Source organism: Dama dama, chromosome 16 (assembly GCF_033118175.1).
Source record: "Dama dama isolate Ldn47 chromosome 16, ASM3311817v1, whole genome shotgun sequence".
Lineage (NCBI taxonomy): Eukaryota > Metazoa > Chordata > Mammalia > Artiodactyla > Cervidae > Dama > Dama dama.
In genome coordinates, this window is record NC_083696.1 from 11,934,200 (window position 1) to 11,948,395 (window position 14,196).

Below are 14,196 nucleotides of genomic sequence, written 5' to 3' on the forward strand. Positions count from 1 at the left end.
GTATCACTTTCTGAGTTAGACAGTGCTGAACAGTGGTTGACAACACTGATTTTCTGTGAGATTTGAGACTGACCATTTTTAAAATAAGGGAGGGAAATGTGTTTTGGAAATTTTTGTAATCACTATGTTTAGCTGGCAAAACTAATTTCATTTTTCTGAGAATGGTGAATTATCTCCTATGTGAAGAATATGTAAGTGACATTATCCTTTTTTGTTGGTTCTTTTGTGAAAGAAAAGAAATCTTGTTGTCTTTTTAAAAAAAAATATTTATTTATATTGGTTGTGTCAGATGTCAGTTGTGGCACGAGGGGTCTTCAGTCTCACTGCAGCATGATCTTTGTTGGAATCTTTTAGTTGTGGCATGTGGGATCTAGTTCCCTGACCAGAGATTGAACCCAGGTCCCCTGCATAGGAGCTCAGTGTTAGCCACTGGATCACCAGGGAAGTCCCAAATCTCATTGTCTTTTTTAAGCTACTAAGATGCAGTGACTGTTGTGAATCTGCATAGGTATATAAATCCATACACACATTTATATAGTATATATAATATAGGACTTCCCTGATAGCTCAGTTGGTAAAGAATCTGTCTGCAGTACAGGAGACCCCAGTTTGATTCCCGGGTCAGGAAGATCTGCTGGAGAAGGGATAGGCTACCCACTCCAGTATTCTTGGGCTTGCCCTTGTGGCTCAGCTGGTAAAGAACCCACCTGTAATACAGGAGACCTGGGTTCACTTCCTGGGTTGGGAAGATCCCCTGGAGAAGGGAAAGGCTGCCCACTCCAGTATTCTGGCCTGGAGAATTCCATGGATTGTATAGTCATGGGGTCACAAAGAGTTGGACACGACTGAGCAACTTTCACTATATAGTATATGTGTATGTATTTTTTAGGTTTAAGATATATCTGATTTAAAAATGATAAGGGCTTACAAGAAAAGCCTTTGCTAAGCATTTGGAGTAGCACTGTTTTTTAGTTATTAGTGGGTAGTAACACTCTGGTGAGCCAGTCTTACTCGAGTTAGTCCACTCTTAAGACAGTGCTGTGCAGAAGTCAGAGAACATGTTTAGAGAGGAAGAGAAGAGTGGTGACCCATGGTTTAACACGCATTGGTTTTGTTGACAGTAAATTAATGCATTTCCTGTTTGTCCGCTTGCACAGAGACTTCAGGAGTCATATCTCCAGGAGAACATGGGCCACTGTTGCTAGTGGTATGGGTGTGTGTTTGTAAGTACGTATAACGTAGTGCATCTTTAGTTTGCCAGCTATCTCTTGATTTCTTAGAATTTGGAGCTAATGAGAATGGCCATACTAATTGTGTACTGAATGTTACTGCAACTTCATTTCACTATTCATAGAAAGTTTCAGAGAAACACCTCTTTCCTCACGTGATTGTCTAATATAGCCATTTGGCCTGTTCATTAGATGGCATCACTGGATGCTTTAGGTATGAAAAAAACTGACGTCAGTGGCAGTTCACTGTACTGCCTTCCCAGGAGATCCCCCATATAGGAGAATCTCCCGCACAGTGGACAGTCTCTGACACATGGTGCCCCCTGCCCCCCACCAGTGCATTTGTGTGTCTGAAGTATCTTACAGGGAAACAAAAGTGTGAAAGTGTTAGTCCCTCAGCTGTGTCCAACTCTTTGCAATTCCATGGACTGTAGCACCCCCAGGCTTCTCTGTCCATGGAATTCTCTAGGCAAGAATACTAGAGTGGGTAGCCATTCCCTTCTCCAGGGGATCTTTCTGAAAATATAACATCTGATTGCCTGCCATCCCTTACCCACCACTAATAAACCAACCATCTTTTTATGTTAATTTCATTTGCAATTCAAAAAAAGATCCCACATTTAGAATTAAAAGAAACATTTAAAAAGTGTGCAGGGTCATGTACTAAAGTCGCTTGAGACTGCAGGATTATGTTTACATTTCCTATTTATATTTTTTGTATTTTCAAACTTTTCTATAGGAAAAATATAATTCAAGGAATTAGCTTCATACCGTTATTTAGACATCTATCAGGAAATGAAAAACAGCTGATATACCATTCTAGGAAGAAAAATTAGACTAATGAGACTTATCCTTATCATCTTTGCATAAATTATAAGTGTTCCTTGAGTTCAGGAAACAGTAGTACAAATTATGGCCGTAAATACGTGAAAACAACTTGCCAATTTTAGTCTCTGCAAAAAAATCCAAGTATGACACTTGAAAAAATCTTGTGAATATTTAAGCTTAATATTATAGATGGACATTGGTCAGAACTGTAATTTATATTTTTTAAAATGGTAAAATATGTATTTGTTGGGGTAGGATGTATTCTTTTTCCCTACTTCCTGATAGCTAGAGCATGGATATGAGACTAAGTAAACAGTGGCAAGGTGAAAGTTCCCTGCGGGGAATTTTGAAGCTTGAGGGATTAACGGAGAGGTATGTTGGGTCAATTAGTGATTGTTTCCAGGAAGCGACCTCAAAATCCAGGGTCTAATGGGGCAACCTCGTCCTGTTGAAACATTCCTTTAGCAGTAACTTGGCTGATGCTGGTTTCCCTTCTTGCCTGACCCGACCTGCTTCCCTAAAGCTCAGTAGATTCCGTAGGTAATTGGACACCCATCAGAATTAGAAGCAACAGGCTAGTTTTTGGTAGAGTAACAAATGCATATATAAAGAGACCTACATTGTCAGATCCATCTCATGCTCCTTTGAATGTCTCATAGTGCCCACTTAAAGACCGTGTACACTGTATGTGTTACTGTTTGTTTTCCAAACAGAGCTACGTGACTTTTCTAATTAATTTTCCTTGTTTTGGCTATGTCTATTAGGTAGTTAGAGAAGGAAATGCCAACCCACTCCAGTACTCTTGCCTAGAAAATTCAATGGATGGAGGAGCCTGGTGGGCTACAGTCCATGGGGTTGCAAAGAGTTGGACACGACTGAGCAACTTCACTTTTCACTTTTTATTAGGTAGTTAGCTGTGATTTGCCACTCTGTTCAGCAGAAGATATATTGAGTAGCCACTGTTTGCCAGCCACTGTTCTAGATGCCAGAGATAGTGACATGCAAGAGATACCTTTCCTTCCTTTGTGAAACATATGAACCAATATATAAGATATTTTTGGGTATGGGTAAGGGAAATGAAGATGATAACATGAGATAATTAGTGGGGAAAAGATGCTGCTTTACCTAGGATAGTCAGGTTTGGCTTTTGAGGAAGTGATACTTAATAGTAAGAAGACATGAAGATCTACAGAAAGAATATTCCAAGATGAAAACACATGTATGCAAAGATCCTGACACAGAAATAAGCTTGGTATGTGTGTGGCTAGAACCCAGCAAATGAGGGGTGAGTGGAAAGAGATGAGGCTGAAGGGTCTGACGGGTGCTAGTAGTGTCGGACATTATGGACCACAGGAAGGATTTCGAGTTGGAAGCTTTGCAGAGTCTTAAGTAGGAAAGTGATGTCATGTGAACTGATCTATGCTTTTGAAAGATCACTCTGACTGTTCTGTTCAAGCTGGACTTTAGGGAAGAAGCATGGAGGAAGAGGAATTGGTTAGGGGCCTATAGCAACAGGCAGATAAAAGGTATTGCTTACTTGGCTCGATCTGTAACTGTGGAGAAGTGGTTTCTACTGGCTGTTCTCAAGCACAGATGGTCTTCTTTAAGAGCTAGTCCTAGTATGCATGCCACTTTTAGCCTGTGCTTTCCAAAGTATGGTTGTAGGACAAGATTTAGAGTCTGTTGTAGATTATGGAGCATATATGTATATGCTTCTCACTGGTTAATGTGTAGGAGAGTATATATAAAATGCCAGAAGGAAGGCACTGTTGGCCTTCTTCTGTGTATACGGAAGCCAGCATCATGTTGAGCAGGACAGTATTATGGGGCGAAACTTATGCACAGGAATATTAAAAAAAAAAGAGAGAACATAATGAGTATTCTCCTATGATTTGAAGATCTGTGTGTTGTTAACGTCCTTCTCTAAAAGATAAATGTTGCTCTCAGGAACAAGGGAAAGAAACACTAGAATATATCACACAATGAATGAAATCATGAAACTTTAAATGCATGAAACATTAAGACCATAAAGAAATAGAAGTGGTAGGCATTATACTAAATGAAGTAACATTGGTATTAAGATAGAAATGACTTATTTTTGGAGATATCTCATTTGCATTAATATCATTTTCTGTGTTCTAGAAAAGATTTTATAATGAACATAGTTTACTCTTTTGGAAAAACTTTTTTCTTTAAAAGCCATCCATATACTTCTCCTGCAAAGACTCCTTTACTGTTAGACCTAGCAATAAGCTTTGTATCTGTAGTCTCTTACCTAACAGTCTCCTTTAAGATTTATAATTTAGAATGATTTCCTAGCTAGCCATATGTGCACCTTAAGAGCAGAAATCAGACTATAACTACAGAAATAAACGAAAATTGATTGGATTCTGGGATATCCAGATGTCTGCTCTGAAAGAATACACACTTTAGTGGCAACTAGAGAGAGTAGTTTATGTGTTTGTTTGAACGCTTTTTTCCCCTTTTGATCTCTACCACACGTCTCTAAGGTGGGGAGACTGTTTCAGAGATCCTCATTTGAGGAACATGAAAAGCGTGACCAAGGAAAGGTTAACTTGGACACAGCAGTGGTATAGAATGGACTTGCCTTGACTGCTTTTAGATCTGTGGATGTCTGATTTTTTGTAAAAGCACAAATTTGCCCACCAGACTGGAAGTGTTTTCTGTTTTTTTCATCAAAAACCTTGGACTCCCTCCCACAAGATCTTCTCTCTCAGACATTTTTTTTCTCTTTAACTTTAGTTCTTAAGTTCCATATATAAACAAAGTTCAACTAGTTAGGAAAAAGTCCCTCTAGAAAAAAAAAGCCTCTAATTGTGAGACCAGATGGTAAGCATTATTCAGCTGATGGGGGTGTGTAGATTTCAGGGAAGGTGTGGTAATCTGATCTGGTTCTGCAGCTGTGACCTCTTGTTCTAAAACAGCCTCTTTCCTCCCTGTTTTTTGCTTCTACATTCCAGCACCTCTCCTTCCATCTTTGTGGGCACCGGGGCCTTCACAGATCGATTTGACAGATGCAGAAGAAAGGAATGAAGCTTGCTCTGCTATTTATTCCAACCCACAATATATTTTGAGTAGTCTTCTCCCCATGTTACTTGTAATATTGGCAAATTGTGCAGAATGTAACCGCTCTTGTTCAGCCCACGGAGAGAGTCTTTGAGGGCTCAAATTGCCATGAGCCCATCAGGATGTCTTCAGGGCATCTCCCATCTGAACTTATGCAGTTTCCTCAAGCTAAAGCTAAATAAGAATCGAGGGCATCATCTACATTCTCCTCACCTCCCCTCAGAAAACACCAGCCAACACTTTCTTCTGTGTTTCCTCCTTCAGTGGAAGATAGCACCATCCTTCCTTCTCCCAAATGGAAAATCTAGAAATCATTCTCAACTCATCTCTAAAATACTTTGCCAGTCTTTTCATATTTCTCTTCTCTCATTGCCACTGCCTCTGTTCAGGCCCTTCTTATTTCTCCTCTAGGATTTGGAAATACCTGGTTTTGCTTTTATCTTTATCTCGATCGTTTTTTTCTTCCTTTCTATTTCAGTGTTGTATATTAAACCAGATTCTGGCCAATGAGGCTGATGAAGTTAAAATCTCATAAGGTAGATGAAGTATTTCTTATGTGTTCTGCTGCCACATATTATAGTATGTGGCTATTCTGAGAGTTAGTGCTAGAAAAACCTCAAATGTCTTTGCCAGGCTCTATATGATCTTGAACATCTTCTCTTCTGGTACTTCTGCTTCTGACTTTACAATAAGCGACCACAAACTACTTGTGTTTCCTCTTTCTTTCATGCTGTTGCATAACACTTCTTGGTATTATGCCTTAATTTGTGGGGATTCATCCATCAGAAATGTTCTGGAAATACACAAACTATGTAAAGGACTGTCTCTATTGAGTACCACAGTATTTTGTCTTTTTTTTATTAGCTGGAGGCTAATTACTTCACAACATTTCAGTGGGTTTTGTCATACATTGACATGAATCAGCCATGGAGTTACATATATTCCCCATCCCGATCCCCCCTCCCGCCTCCCTCTCCACCCGATTCCTCTGAGTACCACAATATTTTATCCATTATCTTCAGTAGGTACTGAGTTGACCAGTGAGAAAGTCCAAAATGATTCGGGGCTTCTGTGCTTCTCTATGTTCCTCTCTTTTCCTTCTTGTTATTCTTGTCACATCCATCTTCAAGTGATAGGAATCTCTTATAATTGGGATGGTGTCTGAGGACTTTTTGAAATGCCAGGTCTTCATGGTGTAAAAGATGCTTCCACATTTTGCCCTGGAGGAACTCTGCACTGGTACTGTGCTACACCAGCCTAGATGCATTACGCCTCCCATGACGGCAGAAGGTAATGTGGTCAGGTAGACGTGCAGTGCTTTACCATGTATCTCAGTCTGATCCTCATCACACCCAGCGGAGGGAGCCAGGAGCTATTGTTGCTCTACTTGACGCATGTGCAGATTGGGGGTTCTTTGCATTCTTATCAACCTGCCTTATGGGTGTGAACTTGAATCTCCTCAGATTATGTACAGGTAGACTGTCCACAGGTTATCGATCCAGGGTCCCCAATGCACTTCTCAATTTCTCTGACCCGAATGGATGATGGTGGCTCCTTTTTACTAAAGGGGGTTGGATATAGTTTTCGTTTTAAGCCTGGTGGTAAATCCATAACTTGAGCAAAGTTGATCTCATACTATTCAATCACTATTGTTGAGAAGCCTAATCACTTAGGAATTTTCCAGGGCCTCTTTTCCACTGCAATAATCCACCTTCAGCTTTCGGTCAGTTTGGTCCTCACACCTCTGTGAAAGAGTGGGGAAGGGAGAAGAAAGAAAAGCTCTGTGTGACTGATTTTAGATGTCAGTTTTTGAGGTCTGTACTGAGTCTCTTAAATTAGTCGGGTCTTAAAGATCCAAACACCGAATGTTGAAACGGTGTGGTTGTGAAGAAGGGAGAGGACTTGGAGTTCTTCAATGAAACACCCATGTGTATTACCTCCCGGTGAGCCACAGAGTTCCCACTTCCTGTCTCTAATCTGGCAAGGCTTCCTGCGTGGTTGATAAAAACCCATTGGACTAGTTCTGGAGACCATGGCTTTTTATCACAGAGATCTTGCTCTTTTTGAATTTAAAAATTAGAAGAAGTTATAAATAACAAATGACTGTATTTGAATTCTATTACTTTTGAAGAAAGGCAGTTTGAGCAAATCCATGAGAATAAGGATGTTCCCTTCTGCTGCCTGGAAGGGAAAAAAGATCATGTTATTTAAAATCTATTGAGATGCATGTTATTGGTATCTAATCCAGCTCTGAATTTGAGCTCAATTAGAGCTTTGATGAAAGAAAGGGAAAAGGAGTCTTGAAAGAATGCTCTGCCATTCATGAAAGGCCTGCATGTTTTTAGTTTCCAAGTAAATGGAATAATGGGACCATGTATTTTCCATCCAAGCATTTTCCATCCTGAGAATAATTCCCTTCCCAGCTTCTCAATGAATAATGCATTATATCTGAAACTCAAGAGGCATTCCTTTGATTTTCCTTTATGTTTAGCTTTCTGAGTGATTTTCAAGCAAGGAAATTCAAGGACTTGGAATGAATGCTTTATTAACATTTTTACTTGAAGTTCAAATAGCTCCATGGCTATTATCTCCTGATATTTGAAATATTTTTTCTTTCCTCTCTAAGGAAAGTCTAAGGTATTGTATTTATTAGAAAATGAAGCACCTTGGCCAGTCTTCAAAGTGAACAGCAGTTTAAAACCAATAGACATTTGTGTTTAGAACAAAGAGCTTTATGGGGGTACTTTGCTCCTTTCTTTATTTTCATTTCCCTGCTGAAACGTTTCAAAAAAGAAAGCTCACATTCAATACTGGGTTGTTTGGGAGACTAAATCTCATTTGTTTACATTTTGTGAAACTCATTCCTTGAGGCTAGTCCGATTCTCGACCCCAATCCAAGCCTCCCTCCCCCTAGGCTAGTACCATTTAAATCAAAATATTCCAGTGCACTTTTGGGATTATCCCCACTCCCTGTCTGCTCATTGTATAGCCTGATTATATTAACACAGAAGGGGGCCATCCAAGTGAGATGTAATTGGACAAGACCTCGCCCACCCTATCATGTTCTCTTATAAAGGATCCCTCTAACATGGTAGTAGATTTTAACACTATTTCAAAACCTCCTTTTTCTCTGGAAGCCAAATGAACAGCTTCAGCAGCTAAATAAATTGGAATTAAGAATATAATTTGTTTTCCATCTTTTATAGTTACAGTAAAATCTTCATGATTTAGAAGAGTTGGGAAAGGGAGAGAATTTAAATAGGAAAACATCTAAAGCATACAATTTTGGCTTAAAATTTTAATTTTATTAATTTAAGAAGTGGGAATGTAACATTTTCTGGAGCATAGACTTTGGAGCCAGTTTAAGAACAGAAACTTGGGGTTTGCCTCTGGTCTGCCGCTTTCCAGGACCATGGCCTTGAGCAGAGTATTTTACCTTTCGGGGTCTCAGTTTCTTCCTCTGTGTGGTGGGATAACAGTTTCCATGTCACATGGCTATGGTGCAGATGAGATGAGTTAATATTTGTGGAGCATATAGAAAAGCCCCATCTAAGTGATAGCTGATTAAAAATTAAAGTAAATATACATCTTATCACTGGAAATTGCTACTTCCAAACAGGCTTGTGTTACAGAGCAGGTAATAGCGATATTATTGTTATTGTTTCTGATAAGAAGCATGGAGTGATTATTTTCTTAGCCCTGGAAGCTCAGCTGGTAAAGAATCTGCCTGCAATGCAGGAGACCCCGGTTCAGTTCCTGGGTCAGGAAGATCCCCTGGAGAAAGGGAATGGCTACCCACTCCAGTAGAATTGCCTGGAGAATTCCATGGACTGAGAAGTCTGGCAGAATTCCATGGACAGGGTCGCAAAGAGTCAGACATGACTGAGCAACTTTCACTGACTCACTCATTTACTCCTACAACAAACCAAATGAGGTAAATGTAATTATTTCTACTTTTCAGATGAGAAAACAGGTAAGAAAACTAATTTGCCAACAATAAGGACCTATTGTATAGCATAGGCTACTGTATTCAACAACCCTATAGTAATCGATAATGGAAAAAGAATCTGAAAAAGTATATATACCTGAATCACTTTGCTGTACACATAAAACTAACCCAACATTGTAAATCAACTATACTTCAATAAAAAAGAAAGTATTTTGCCTAAATTCATCCAATTTAATAAATAGCAAAGCAAGGATCTGAGGTCAGACTGAATCCAGAAACTGTGCTTTAACTAAAATGAGAGGGCATTTGTCACAGTGATTTTTCCTGAGAATAATCTTTTGCTATAAAACACAGTATTTTTATAAGCATCCAAGTGTGTATCCTAAATGCTGAATATCTTTATTTCATATCTCAATTGTTTGGCAAACTCTGTTTTGTTGAAAATAATCATCAATGTCTCATAGTAGCCAATTTAGTAAGGTCCTGAATTAAGGAGATTTTATTCAATTGCTCATTTTATTTTGTTTTATTTTATTTTCAATTGCTCATTTTATTGTCAGAACCTTTTCTGGTTATTTCAGGAAATGAACATTTTATTTCAAATGATGATCTGATGCCTTTGAAGCTCAGTCTTTTGACCTTGAGCTGAAATCATTTCACCAGATGGGTGCTCCCTTCATCTTTCTATTTTTCTGTTCTCTCTTCTTTAAACCTTCCCGCTCCCGCTCCCGGACCCTACAGGTGCCTTTATCATCTGCTGGACTCCTGGACTGGTCTTGTTACTCCTCGACGTGTGCTGCCCGCAGTGTGACGTTCTGGCCTATGAGAAGTTTTTCCTTCTGCTTGCCGAGTTCAACTCTGCCATGAACCCCATCATCTACTCCTACCGCGACAAGGAGATGAGCGCCACCTTCAGGCAGATCCTGTGCTGCCAGCGCGGTGAGAACACCGGCGGCCCCGCCGAAGGCTCGGACCGCTCCGCCTCCTCCCTCAACCACACCATCCTGGCTGGAGTTCACAGCAACGACCACTCCGTGGTTTAGGAGAGGAACTAAGATGAGAGGCGGTCTCATCCACTGAGGGATGAACAGCCTCCCCCTCCCCACAGGCCAGGGCAGGGTGGGGTGTGAGAAAGAGGAAAAATACCTTCGTGTACTTAAACACTAACCCGTGGCAGTATTTGTTCCTTGACCCACCAAGACGTGACATATATTGGAAAATTAGCTTATGTGATACCCCTCATCCTGCTCCCATTCCTTTTGAAAGTAGAAAGTGGAGATCTTGCAATGGAATTCATACGCAGACTCTGGAGTGTCCATGTACACTACACTAACTAGTCTTCAAAAGATTTTGTATGGTTTGGTGCAAGTCAGAATAAATTCTGACTAATTGAATCCACAACTTCATTTACATACAGGCTTCCCTTTTTTTCTTCTTAAAGGATACATTTCATTTAATAAACATGTTTATGCCTATCAGCATGCTTGTGATGGATAAGACTGTAGACTGTTTTATAAATGATTTATAACTCCATTTTTTTCCTTATGTTAGGAAAACTGTAAATTAGAATTACGTTTTTAGAAAGCATGCATGAAAATGTATGTATGCAGTATGCCATACTTAAAAAGACAAAAGAGTGTTAATTTTAAATGTTCTAGGAAATAGAAAAACCTAGATGTCAAAGCCAGTATTTGTTTAGGTTATGAAACAAACAATGATCTAATCACATTACCTTTTTTATTAAAGTGTTGTAACATGTATAAAACAGGAAATGTAAGTTTATTATCAGAAGAATATGTACTCTATAAAAGTTATAGAAGATGAGCACAGTGGTATGGTCCCACATATTTATAGTACCCAAGTACATTCTAATTATCAGTTCATCAGAGGAATTTTTTAATAACCTGTGTTTTCTGTATTATAATACACAGTCATTGTAGAAAACTTGAAAAATACAGAAGTGTATAAGACAGAAAAAAAAATGATAATATCACAACCCAGAAGTAACCACAGTTAACAGCTTTTCCCCCTGTGTATGCTATATGTATATTGTATACCTTTTTATATAATTGCAGTCATACTGTAAATAATTTTACAACTAGTTTGTTTTTTTCCACTGCAGAATTGCCACATTTTCCTACGGCATTAAAAATTTTACAAAAACATGACTTTAATGGCTATATAATATTCCATTTAATGGATGCAACTCAATTTAACCATTCCTGTATTGTTGGTTATGTCTAATTTTCACTATTATAAATAATGTTGCAAAAATTTATGTACATAAAACTTTGTCCATATAATTATTTACTTAGGATACATTCCCGTGAAGGATTTTTTTTTTTAAAATGTGAAATGTCTTTTTATGCTCTTACCTTTTATAAAAGGAGATTTCCTACTTTTGCCCTGTGTGGGTGGCAACAGTGAGGAAAGCCAGTTAAATTACCTTTTTACAAAGGAAGTGCAGTGGTTGCTTTAGTTGAGAGTGACTTTTTTTATATAACAAAATGGACTAGAAACAATCTGTTGTCACAAACAGCCAGAATACCCTACTTAATATGTTTAGCAATTCCAGATTTCATTTGCGCAACAATGACCCAGCTCTTGGTAACCACAACTTTAATGTAGAATTGAAGAAAATGCAAAGAAGTCGAACATGCCGAATGAATAAAGGATCACCTTCATGTTAAACAGCTTCTGTAGCAAAAGGGTTGAGTGTGTCCGTAGGTGACCAGATGCTTACTGTGTGTTCTTTAGGGCCACCCCCACAGATGCCACCATGTTAGGTGATGCCTATTTAACGGTCCAGGTAAACTAATTATTGCATCAGTTGGTAGTAATATGTAACCAGTAAAGTCACAGTCATGAAGCAGGTGTGGGAAAGTTAGGAGTATGTTTGAGAGAGAGATGTCCAGGAGAAGAATGTCTGTTTAGGAAGGAGGAAGTCAGCGTCTGGTCACCATTTGAGCAGAGGGCACACTTAACAAGTGCCCAAACCAGGAGGAGGATGGGGAAGCAGTTAGCAGAAAGGTGTCTGCACAGGTTTTATGCAAAATACAGAGCAGTTTATAGAGGAAGGAAAGAAATGAACTTGGACTTTTATTCACGCACACTTACTCTGAAGATGTGGACTATTTGAAATTTAAAAACATGCTACGTGGACTTTAATAAATCATTCTGAATCAGTGTTTGGCAACGTATGGTTCTGGTCAGCGCTTGTTCTCTTGTTCAAGAGTCATCTTTGCACTGCATGGTGTCTGCCTTCTGTGACCTCTTTCTGTTCCTGCCACAGGGTTCTGAACTCAGAGGGGAACCCACCATATGCTTCCCCAGCTCAGAATTGCTGTTTTTTTCAGAGTCATTAGTCTCTTCAGTGTCCGAGAGGTGGTGGTTTATGTTGTCTGAAAGGAGAGATAACATCTTAGGATAATACTTCATCTCAGCAGTGTAACTATGTGAGTGAGTTTCTTTTGGAAAAACTAATTTTATAAAACCTTTATGATGTCTTTATGGTAAACTCTCACCAGGAGTTTATAAACTTATGGTTATCTTTATGTTTTTAATAACTAGGAAGATAAAAGTGATAGGTACCTCCCAGTTATATGCTAATTATATTCTTTTCCATATATTGCTAAGATGGGGGAAAATAACAAGGTGTTTATTCAAATGAATGTCTCAGTGAGTATTTGAAATAGGATTCTGAACTTTTAACCTTAGGTATTTGTAAGACTGTTAGAAATCAAATGCCTCAAAACTCTTATTCAAAAATTAACCATGTTTTGTTGCTGTTTTTTTTTTCCCCAGTGAAAACATAATTTCCTGGATTCGAAACCTCAACTAACATTATACAATTAGTGAGTCTTATTGGTTTTCTCATGTTCTTTCCCAGTTAACTATTGCTTTATGTTCCATTGTTCATCATCTTTCTCACTTATTCCATGAGTCTCTCAACTTCTAAAACAGAATTTTGTGATATTGTTTCCAGCCTTTCTTCTTAAACCCAGAGTGTGACTTGTGCTAGATAAAAAACATAGAAATACTTTATCAGGTCCCTTCATTATTACAAGACCTTTGGAAACAAATTGCTTATTTTTTTAACACAAAGTGAGTTGTACCTGATCCCAAATGGCTCAGAGGCTTGGGGTTGTTTCTTTGTGTTGGGATGGACTTGAACTTAGGCACCATCTGACAGAAGAAATGTGTGTAACGAAGAGCCAAAGCAAGTCATCAGTCTTCCACAGCAGGGATCCGTTAGTCTGTAACATTCGTCTGTACATTGTGTAGTCTAAATAAAAGCTATCTGATTCTTTGATTGATAGTGCTCATATTCATAGGTTACTTACTGTTAATCTGTTTAATGATACGGCAGGTAAAGATCATTTACAAATCTAAAGTAGAGATTGGTAAACTATGGCCTATTGGCCAAATCTACCTGTTTTTGTATGACCTGTGAGCTAAGAATGGGTTTAACATTTAAAAATCACTTCAAAGTGATTGGATGGTGGGGGGGAAGGGGAATATTTTTTGAAACATGAAAATTATGTGAAATTCAAATTTCAGTGTAAGTAAGGTGCTGTTGTGGTTCTTCTCACTGCATCCTGTCAAGGAGCACATGATGATTTGTTCTGTTACTGGTAACGTTAACTGGATTTCTTAGGATGATGTCTGCCATAATTCGCCACTGTGGGAAAAAAAAAACACTTGTTTTTTCTTTTATAATAAGCATTTTGTAGGAAATATTCTGTTCTTCATCAAATTTTAATATCTGATTTTACCATCCATTGATATTTCTTGGATGAATGAATCATTCACTGATGGTTGCCAAATGAATTTCTAATTCTCTTTTTAAAATGTATTAGTTAGCTCTCTACTTTGAAAAAAAGCTTTGTCCTCTCCCATTTATTTATTCATTTATTTGTACTAATATGGGCTCATGAATTCTGATTTTATCCAGTTGGTTATAATGTTGCTGTTATTTTAAAATTAAACTTTTGAGATAATTTTAAGTTCATGTGCAGTTGTAAGAAATAGTATGACAAGATCCTTGTACCCTTAATTCAGTTTCCCCCAGTGATGATATCTTGTGAAACCAGAATATGACAT

The 14,196-nt window shown here is 38.4% G+C and overlaps 1 protein-coding gene across 3 annotated transcripts in view; it reads left to right on the forward strand.

Moving 5' to 3' along the window:
* Positions 1 to 13,405, forward strand: part of LPAR1 (lysophosphatidic acid receptor 1) — a 154,584-nt gene extending 141,179 nt beyond the window's left edge. For all 3 annotated transcript variants that reach the window (XM_061163438.1, XM_061163439.1, XM_061163441.1), the window contains exon 4: positions 9,835 to 13,405. In XM_061163438.1, the coding sequence (XP_061019421.1) occupies positions 9,835 to 10,136 (302 nt within the window). In that variant the 3' untranslated portion in view covers positions 10,137 to 13,405. The remainder of the gene's footprint in view (positions 1 to 9,834) is intronic.
* Positions 13,406 to 14,196: the final 791 nt, after the last annotated feature.